At 34.2% G+C, this 10,880-nt stretch overlaps 1 protein-coding gene across 2 annotated transcripts in view; it reads left to right on the forward strand.

Annotated features, from left to right (window-relative positions):
* The first annotated feature begins 225 nt into the window (after positions 1-225).
* The window catches only part of LOC123703531, a 29,923-nt gene continuing 19,268 nt past the window's right edge, over positions 226-10,880 (forward strand). For both annotated transcript variants that reach the window (XM_045651580.1, XM_045651581.1), the window contains exons 1-11: positions 226-363; positions 4,328-4,492; positions 5,899-6,124; positions 6,528-6,686; positions 7,093-7,241; positions 7,637-7,762; positions 8,188-8,376; positions 8,731-8,829; positions 9,252-9,428; positions 10,004-10,254; positions 10,565-10,728. In XM_045651580.1, the coding sequence (XP_045507536.1) occupies positions 277-363; positions 4,328-4,492; positions 5,899-6,124; positions 6,528-6,686; positions 7,093-7,241; positions 7,637-7,762; positions 8,188-8,376; positions 8,731-8,829; positions 9,252-9,428; positions 10,004-10,254; positions 10,565-10,728 (1,792 nt within the window). In that variant the 5' untranslated portion in view covers positions 226-276. The remainder of the gene's footprint in view (positions 364-4,327; positions 4,493-5,898; positions 6,125-6,527; positions 6,687-7,092; positions 7,242-7,636; positions 7,763-8,187; positions 8,377-8,730; positions 8,830-9,251; positions 9,429-10,003; positions 10,255-10,564; positions 10,729-10,880) is intronic.

Consider the following 10,880-nt stretch of genomic DNA (forward strand, 5'->3'; position numbering starts at 1 on the left):
AAGTTGCTGTCGGACAGACTGTCGGACATTTCTCGCGGAAGTTTTCTTGCACTTTGCAGGTGGACAGGCGGCCTTAGGATAATACCACGATAATCACACGATAATACTGTCTACGGGATACCAAATAACTAGAATTCTGAATATTGTGTTTATATGAAAAAAGATTTTGAATGAATAATGATAAATAGCAACACTTGAAATGAAATTTGTAGTTTTGACAGCACCATTACGAAAACACAAGCGCATAAATGTCTCTCCGCGATATTTTCATAAGAAATGACTTCTACAAATGACGGAAAAGACGTGAAAAGTAATCCAAAAAGTAGTCAAAAAGGCAAAACATATTATATTGAACTTTACAAGGTGAGTGTGATTAATATTTCTCTTTAAAATCAAGTAATAAAATGTGACGCCGTTGTGGTTGTAAGTTCTTGGCCGACGCCATATTTGTCTCCTGTGATTTCTTGTTTTTATGAATTACATTTTATTGTGAGAATAATTCTTATGTATGAATTTATTTTATATCCAAACAAATACTTACATCCATTTCATTACACATATCGTGTATAAACATTAGCTCTAACAATCATTTCCTTATATCATAAACCATGATGGCTGATAGAAAAATAAGATAAATATATTTATGTTATTTTAATGCAAATAATGTATTTGATACTCATAAATCTGTTTCATAGCAAGCACTAAACGTTTGCCAACAATTTTCATTTATAGTTAGTATAAATAGTCAAAATTGAACGTATTAATCAGTGCCTGTTGTTAAGAGTTAAGGATACAATTTGACAGCCATATCTAATTCTCAGCCAGGCACGTAGGACTAATGTCTTATAGTAATATGGTTATTGATTAAAATTTAAGTAGTAATTCAGGTCATATATCGAATATCTATGATATGTCAATAATTCTTTCTTCTATTATAATCACATATTATGTACCTATGTTAACTGCTAGAGTATAAAGATGTCTTACTATGTTGTATGGAATGTACTACTTGTGTAATTACTATGTTGATCTATAGGCATCACAAACATATTAGATGAAATAAAGCATGTACTTGGAAAGCATCCATATTATGATATAACAAAATTTTATAGTTTAAATAGATTAGTACTACCACTAGACACTAGTGGTACATTCCAGCTTCGTGTGTGGTACATGTGGTATAGCTTTTAAAACTCAGATATCACTTACATATCCAACAATAAAATAAATTTTTAATGCTTCTAGTAGTACCTACCCGAGATTAGCGGGTTCCAACAAAGAAACAATCTGTAATATGTAGATAATTGCAATAAAAGTTAGAGAATAACAAATTCATCAATCAGCTGTTTGTTCCAACTGTAATGCACACATTTGATCTATTCACAGTATACTCTATAGGTTATATTTTCTACTCTATAGGTTATAAAATAAAAATACTAGGTTAACATGTGATAACTGCGTTAAAAACAACCGACTTCAAACTTGCACTTGCAAAATTTACAAATACCTACAGACAAAAATGCTTATAAAATAAAAACTACTCGGCCTATCCGAATAAAATTTTTATGGAACCAATTCGACACCATCCCGCATCGAACAAAAAAAGAATCACGTAAATCGGTTCAGAAACCTCGGAGTAATCGGTGTACATACATAAAAAAAAAAAAACATAGTGGCCGAATTGATAACCTCCTCCTTTTTTTTGAAGTCGGTTAAAAATTATACTGATGGTAATTGGAATGTGCTGTTACACAATTAATACTTAAACATACTCAGTAGATATCAAATCATGCTCAACACAAAGACATTAACAAAGTGAGGGTAGTTGTATCAAAGATTGTAATACAGCAGTGAATAGAATTCAACTGCTCAACAAATTGCAAGTAAAAAAATATGATATTTATATCTTAAATGACACTTATTTTTCTACTTAAATATAAATGAATGTATGTATGTAAATTAAACACTTTGCAATGGGTATTTTCATAGGCAGAGACTCGCTTACTGTTAATAATTTAAAAATGTGGCCATATAATATAATATTTTAATCCATTAAGAACTTAAGAAGTAGGTTATAACTTGATACATATTCTTCCTGAAAAATAAAATACCGTAGAATCCTTTTATTATGACTCCGGTTATATTGACCAACCTTTGAAATTAATTCTAAAACTTTCAACACTAATTTCTGTTTGGGAACATTGTGATATCTGACAACACTTTTTTTTGTTTGCTTTGAGTCTCAATGTGTAGGCATCTCTATTTTGTTTCTCTGTATTAAATACTAACAAAAACAGGAGATTGTTTTTCTACAAAATGCTTTGTATGACCTCCGTTTGTTATGATGTGTTTTATATTCCCCTTCAATGTAATAAACGGATTCCAATGTACTAGAAAATTGTAAGGTTATGTACTTATGCATACATTCACGCAAGTAAGCATGGTTAGATGTTTCGAAATCATAAAAATTTAATATAAATGAATAACATAATATGTGAAGATATTTTTGAAGGTGACCTTTGTTTTGGCAAGTGTAAACTATCTTTACCTTTACATATTTAAATATACCATCTTGTTTTCCTGATAGCTGATACTTGTTGTCGAAGCATTCTGTAAATGATGAGTATGCATTGGTATCCAATGTCAGAAAAAGTGTATCATTATATATTTTATTCCTCACTAGCTTACCGCCCGCGGCTTCGCCCGCTTTATCTAAAACCCAATAAATTATATACTAAACCCTTCCTCTTGAATCACTCTATCTATTAAAAAAACCGCATCAAAATCCGTTGCGTAGTTTTAAAGATTTAAGCATACAAAGGCACATAGGGACATAGAAAGAAAGCTACTTTGTTTTATACTATGTAGTGATTCTTTTCATCATTATATAGTACTACTGCTTAACCTAGCTTTTTTTAGATGATGTAATACAAAAAAAAATATATACTTCTTGTATAGATCAGTAGATTGGTTATTATGAACAGAGAGATATGGTGGAGGACTATGTATAAGGAAAGTTATCAAAAGGAGCATTCTTATTTATCTTAAGGTAATTTCATTCATGAAACATGAACAAGCATTATGTCTTATCTTACCTTGTACTTATACCAATAGAATTATATCTAGAGGTTTATTGTGTTGGGTCCCATACTGAGAATACAAAGACACATTAATATTACTATATTATATGCACACATATAAACAGCTTATATCCTGTGTGTGTAGGTAAAAAAACAGTAATGTAAACTTATTGATTAGGAAGTATAGACATAAAAAGCACTGGGACATAATATTCAATTTAGTTTTGTAGATTGTAACAGTAGAAACAAAGAACTTACAATTGTTGTTGTGAGTAAAGAACCAGATGCAATGAAAGTAAAAGGATTCTCAATATCTTTAAATATTTTTATGTTTCAATTTTAACATGGAAAACTTCTTAGAACTTCATCATTTTTCTATATATAATAAAGTATCCCTATTTTCCTTGGTCATGGCTTCACGCTTGAACGGCTGGACCGATTACGATAATTCTTATTTTGGTGTTTTTGTCTGGAGAAGAGTTGGAGGAGGAGGAATTGCCAATATAGGTTCAGCTTAATTATTTGTCCAGATTGTTTATCACTTAATAGGCTTGAGTACTGTTGTTATAATTATTATCATGAAAAAATACTTGATAAGTTTTATCATTAACAGAAGCTATAGAATTATACTTATCAAATCTTAATCAAAACCGTTAAAACAACAAACATTATAAGTTATAAATGATAAAAGGCATTTTGTAATATAAAGAAAACTAATATTATGTATCACATGATAAAACTTTGAAGAATTGTAAAATAAATTGTTTTGTATAGATAAACTAAAAATACCAATCTATTTGTGGACAAAAATATATCATAAAAAATTTGCAAGCTGATTCAGAAAGCTTGCAGAAACATAATCTACTCTCCTAATAAAATGTGCTTCATCATATCTTGATAATTTAATAGATCTTGAACAGCCTGAATCTTTGATAGATATCTTAGTTTCTATTTACTTATTATTTTTTTTACCCTCAGCCCCCAGAATCACAGACACAATAGAAAATCTATTGTGTCGTGGTCTCATTGGGCCGCTCGGTGGTCAATGGGATATTTATGAAAAGTTGTGGGAAATGTACTAACATTTCCGACAAATTTAGTTCTAAAGATTGTTCTGTGCCAAATTTCATCAAAATCGGTCCAGTAGTTTATGAGCCTATTCATAACAATCAAACAAACAAAGTTTTACTCTTCGTTTTATAATATAAGTGTAGATAAATAAAGATATAATTTTATTTGTATTCCAGTCGCTTGAGTCGCGTCTGAGCGGCGAGAGCAGCGGCGACGAGCGCACGCGGTGCGTGGGCGAGGCGTGGCGGCGCGTGCACAGCCTGTGCGGCCACTCCGCGCCGAGCACGCACCCGCACCTGCTGTGCTGGCTGCAGCGGCACACCGCAAAGACTGTGCTGCAGGTACATATATAGGGTGTCCCAATAAGAACGCAAGATTTAAATTTGACATAAAACGCAGATATTTAAAAAAAAATTGTGAAAACTTTATTATATCATAAAGTAGACAAGATGAGGTTATGTTTGGATCAACACATCAGGTAATGGCCGCCGCGGCTTAGCTGGCATATACGCGATCTTTTCATGAAATTTCCAATGACCGTTTTACATAAATGCTGTGGTATTTCATTAATACAGCGTCCAATTTCGTCTTTTAAGGCTTGGGTCGTCGTCGGCTTAATCGCATAAACCATCGATTTCAAAAAACCCCTAAATCGCATGATCTAGGTGGCCAATTATGGTTCCCAAAGCGTGAAATAACACGACCGAGAAATGACTGATACAGCAATTGTATTGTTTCTCTGGCTGTATGACAGGTGGCGCCGTCTTGTTGAAACCACATCCCCTCCAGCATGCAAGACGTAAATCTTTCGTCAAAATTCGCTGCATAGTGGATTCGGAAACACCAATTTTTGGAGCTCGTTGTTGAATAGAGATGGATGGAGTTTGAGCGATATCATCACGTACAGCTGCGATATTTTCGGTTGATCGACCTGGTCGAAGGCGCATTGTTGTCTTTACATCACTAACAGACTCAGTTTCAGCAAATTTTTCCATTAATCTCTTTACTGATCGCAATTTCTTTGATCGCAATTTGCGTACTGTATAGCCGCAAAACTTTCACTATTTTGGTAAAACAAATTTTACAATGAGAATGCGTTGATCCTTCGTTTAGCGTTCCATTTTTACTAACCTAATACCTTCTACTAAAAAAAAAATAACACTTGTTGATATGTCAAACAATGACACTTCGAATGGCGCCAAATTTAAATCTTGCGTTCTTGTTGGGACACCCTATACATATAATGGTATGGTGGAATAATATTAGTTTGCATGTGGACTGTGGAGGTTTTACGGAATTTTATGTTATACAATTAACTGTTATTGTTAGGATAACAGTAAAAAAAGAAGGTCTTTTCGAATTTTTTAAATTTATGTCCATAAAGTTTATTTAGATATTACGGAAAATATCTCGATAGCTAACAAGTGGATGTTATATGTGTAGGCGTCAGGCTCCGAAATTGATTTAAAAGAACACGAAGGTAATTATGTAATAAGTATGTTGTTCACTTTTTTGACCAAAAGTGATGTGATGTCACATTGAATGGGCTATTGTAAATTTTTGTGATATTTGAAACATTATTTATGAATGGTTACTATAAGCTTAAACACCTGTTTACACATGTGTTTACAATGTGTTTAGTATTAAAACCACTTGTTTGTATACCGAGTGTACAGGTACATGAAGGTATTATGTATGTATATCAATGAAACTTTGAAATTAACAAAGATTTATTTCGTTGAAACAGACAGAATGGCCGAAGAGCCACGACCAACACACAATACTGATAGACGCGATCGACGCGTTCCTACAAGACTGCACTGAAGCGATATCTAGACGCAATGGGGAGAGGCTCGTCTGGGAGACGCAGCTGCAGCAGTGGGCTGAGGGCTTCAAGAAGATTCTGCCGAACCCCTGGGGGCATCCTGTGCTGCAGGCTCTGCTTGGTGGACAGGTGCCGGGCGATGAAGAGAGTGAGTACACTTGTTAATTGATTGATTTGTAGTTTGTACAGTAAATATATTGTGTTGTCAATTCAAACTTCTATGCAGACAAATAAATCCATAATAACCATGGAAATTTGATAATGCAATTTTATACGTAAGTTTATAATGTAATTGAATATTGATAGAGACGGACATAGGTTGAACTTGAATAATATGTTAGTTAAAATTCATTAAAAAAACAGTTGCAGAATATTTGAACATTACTATACAATAACATACATTATATTATTATTGTATGAATACTTTAATTCTGATTAAAATTTTTTTACAAAATTAGTGATATAAGACACTTGAATCATTTTTTGTAAAGATTTTAATTTATTTCTGGCTACTGCTACATAATGACAATTCATTTTTCCTATGTCTGCAGTACTAGAATGGCTGAAACAGGAGCGCGGCGTGATGTTAGTGACGCGGCTGCGGCAAATGGTCGCGTCCAAGTCGTGCGTGGATCTCGCGCTAAAGCTCGCCGCTACATTACGCACGCGCACACGACCGGCGATGACACCAGATGCAGATGGAGCGCCAGGTGATAAAAAAAAACGTGTCAGAAGTGAAACTTTTTTGGCAAAATTCAAAGATACCAAAATCGTCGCTTTACTCCACGACGTGACAATATTGGCATGACGAGCTTGAAATTTAACTCTCAACGCGCCTGAATAAGTTTCGTTTCAAAAATATAAGTTTTTTATAACAGTATGTTGAGATTGCTTGAAAGTTTTCTATCCTACTTCTACTTATAGTATAAATACGAAAAGTATGTGACTTGTTCACGAAAAAATTACTGGACAGATTGGTATGAAACTTATTAGTATTACAGGTATCAGAATAACACATGAACTATAGAAACACTTCATTTTGCCTCCGTTAATTTACCTATACAAATAACGAAGACAATATAATATAATTAAAACACATATTTCATATGTAAACAGAGAGTACAGAAGCCGCGCAAGAAACAACAGAGTTCGCAGATGTATTGCGGCAAGAGGCCGGCTTCACGCCGGACGTGTGGAACTTCCTCATGGACATTGAGTTTGTTCTACTGGACAAGGTCAATAATAGACCTGCGTGCATTGAATTGGTGAGTTTTTGAGAATTGTTCGAAAGACGATTAACTTTGTAGTTACGTTTAAATGATGATAAAATATGAGTAAATAACTAAAACGTGAGGTCATTAAACATCTGAATTATGTTAGAATTCCATAAAAATTTAATAGTTATAAGTAAACATTCATGTTTATATTGAATTTTATATTATTGTACCGACGTTTCGCAAACTTTGCAGCGAGCGTTGTCACGGGGAGACTGACTGAATTAATCGCATTTAAAATCTGTTAAAATCTTTAATTTCTAAATTATAAGAATCAAAAGAAAAACGCGTAAAATCAAACACAAGGTTATACTAAGTTTGCTTAAAATAATTCTCATGTTTCCTATATGCACTTTATTATTTTATTAATAAAACATTATTTACAGGCAAAACAAATACCGTTTCGGGAAGCTTGCCCGCTAGTGGAGAGACTCAACAACCGGCTCGAGTCGTCGCCGCAAGAAAAGAAACTGTGGAAGAACGCCAAAGAAGTCGCCGCGCTTGTAGCACAGGTGAAAAAACGAAATTAAATATATTATGTACATTTAGAAATTAAAGACTTTCGGGAAAATAATATAATGAATAAATCGCATTTAAAATCCGTTAAAAAGTCTTTAATTTGTAAATGTATAATACTCACATAAAATCAGACACTAGATAATAGTAAATACTATTATGTACAAGTTGTTAGGTGGCTAACAAGTTTTATGTAGAAGTTATTTTTTATTTCAAAATGTAATTTTAAATTATTACTGTTAGGTTTATTGTAATCGATCATTTGTTTACTTCATATAAATTAATATAAAAAATTCAAACCCTATCGCGAGGTTATATTCAGTTAATTATCCACTTATTAGTTAGTATGCTGAATTGACGGTATGTTAAGTTGAAGTGTTATTTGCTATGTGCTAATAAATAAATGTTACTTCCCTTCCAGGTGGTGATAGCGAGATGCATGCTGGTACCGGTGTGCCGCGGTGACGTGCTGATAGCCCTCTACGGCTGCTTTCGCTCCGTAGTGCACATGTTGGGCGAGGAGAAGCTGGCCACCTGCAGTGTGGGGCTCGCAGCCCTGGCCACCACGGCCAGGCACCTGCACACCATGGCTGCTGCAGCTCATAAACAGGTGAATATAGTGCATAGTGCGCTGTAATGTGAAGAAATGGTGCCAAGTGTGCGTGAGAAAGTGTTCATAGTGATAAAGTGTATCCAAAAACAAGTGTATGCGGTACAAAGTTTAATATTGTGTAAAAGCAAAAGAACAAGTGTTGGTGACGTGAGGTGATGTACTCATAATGCTATTGCTATGTATTGATGTACTATAAACAAATAGAATTAAAATAGCAATAAAGTGCCGTCAAAAAATCTGTATTTATTTGATATTCATTCAAATTACCATATATTTTGTGAATCTTTTATATTGTAAGCAAGTTACCTGCCCATTCAGTATAGATATACCATGAAATCATATTAATTTCAGCTTAAGGGAGAGAGGACACCATTTGTTTGTCAACTGTATGTGCGAGCAATCACCGCCGGCATGAATGAATTGGAAAAACTTAAACTTGCCACTGAAAAGGTACATTTTTTACTCGTTTATATTAAAGTAACCTTACATAATATTTTTTTTTCAATATTCAAACTTACTGGTATAACAGTAAAAATCTTAAATATTGTAATACCTAATATATATTGTAATAGTTAACAGTAAATATCTTGACACAATTCATCACTACATTGAATAAAACAAAGTCCATATGTATGCTTAAATCTTTAAAACTACGTATTTTGATGCGGTTTTTTTAATACATAGAGTGATTTAAGAGGAAGGTTTTATTATATCATTTATTAAGTTTTAGATACAGCGGGCGAAGCCGCGAGCGGAAAGCTAGTTTGATATATTTAAGTTTCATATCACTATGTTCACAATACTCATCATTGAGATATAATTCTTGATAAAATCTCTGGTATGTTATAATTTAAATGGTTTTAATATTACAGGAAGCCGAAGCTCGTTCCACGGAGCAGACTCTATCATCCTGGTTCAACCACCTCGGCTCATTACTGTCAGCCAGCCACAGACTGAGCTGCGAGTGCTTGCTGACCGCGTTCTCAGTGCACCCCTCGCCGGCTATGTATGATAAGGTCAAGGGGGCTCCACTATTGGAGGCTATAAAGGTTAGTTTATAGATAACTAGCTTTCCGCCCGCACAGTCAAAGAAAAACCCACATAGTTCCCGTTCCCGTGGGATTTCCTGGATTGCGTCATTTTCCCGGGATAAAAAGTATATAATACTAGAGGTCCGCCCCGGCTTCGCCAGTGGTACATATTGCCTCTGTCCATTCTCGGGTATCAAAATATCTCCATACCAAATTTTATGATAATTGGTTCAGTAGTTTAGGCGTGATTGAGTAACAGACAGACAGAGTTACTTTCGCATTTATAATATTAGTATGGATATGGAAAGAAACATTAATACATCATAGAGATAAGGAAGAAGACATTTTATTCTATAGGCAAGCATTTTTTTAATAGCAATGTAATCTGTATCTATAATTTAGCTCCAAACATACAATCTTTTTTTTTTGTAACTGTATTGTGTAAAGAATAAATTGTTGAAAATTTGTTCCTTTTACTGAATAACACAACTTTTCTATCATATCAAGATTTTTAGCAATTACATGGTTAAATTATGTAATGTTACATGTTTCGTTTATTAACATTAATTTGCAATTTACACAACAATGTTCAGGACCTTCAAGAGCCAAACCTGGAAACGACATCCGAATTCGGCAGCTGGGCGACCGACAGCCGCACGCAAACGAACCTAGTGAAAACATCAGAGACGCTAAACATGAAACATATCCAGAAACAGGCGAATGTGTTATCTACCGCCATCTTCACTGAGGGCGAAGCGCTAGGACTCGAACCGGAGCTGTGCAATGATTTGGCTGTACTGCTGTCCGGTCCCAGGGTGAAAACACTCACATGGGATATGGAACGGTTAGTCGTGTAGTGTTCACTGTATGAGTACGAATTATGAGTTAGATAAAAGATGTATCGATTTTTCTGACTGACCATATGAAAGGAAATTTTTTTTTTTGCAAAGAAATCAATTGATTTTTACAATTAGCTGTACGTTATCTACTTCAACATAGCAATTGGTGAAGAATGACAAAAATGTGTTAATGTTCATTTCATTTGGATAACAAGAGATGAAAAGAAATCATCCGAAATAATAAAAACTTGTTTCATAAAAAAAATAGTCTTAGTGTGAACTGGTTTTTAAAGTAGCTATTGTGCACATTTACAGGGAAGTTCTCCTGGAAAACTGCAGGACATACATGGAGCGGACACACGGCGGCACGCGGGCTCTAACCACTGAGCTCAAGTACCTCAACTTGGACCCCCGCTCGTACGAGCACTTGCCAGAGGAAGACGACAATGAAGACGATGTCTATTATGGAATCGAAAAAGGTAATGTACTAGATTTGGTGCCCGTTTTGGTCTACCTAAAATGTGCAGCACATCATTAAACATTTTGAATGGTTTGAACATGCGAAAGCGTTGTGTTTATTAAGTCTATTAAATTTTTTAATTACTAAACTATTGGTTTTCTATTTTTTATA

This window comes from Colias croceus, chromosome 26 (assembly GCF_905220415.1).
Source record: "Colias croceus chromosome 26, ilColCroc2.1".
Lineage (NCBI taxonomy): Eukaryota > Metazoa > Arthropoda > Insecta > Lepidoptera > Pieridae > Colias > Colias croceus.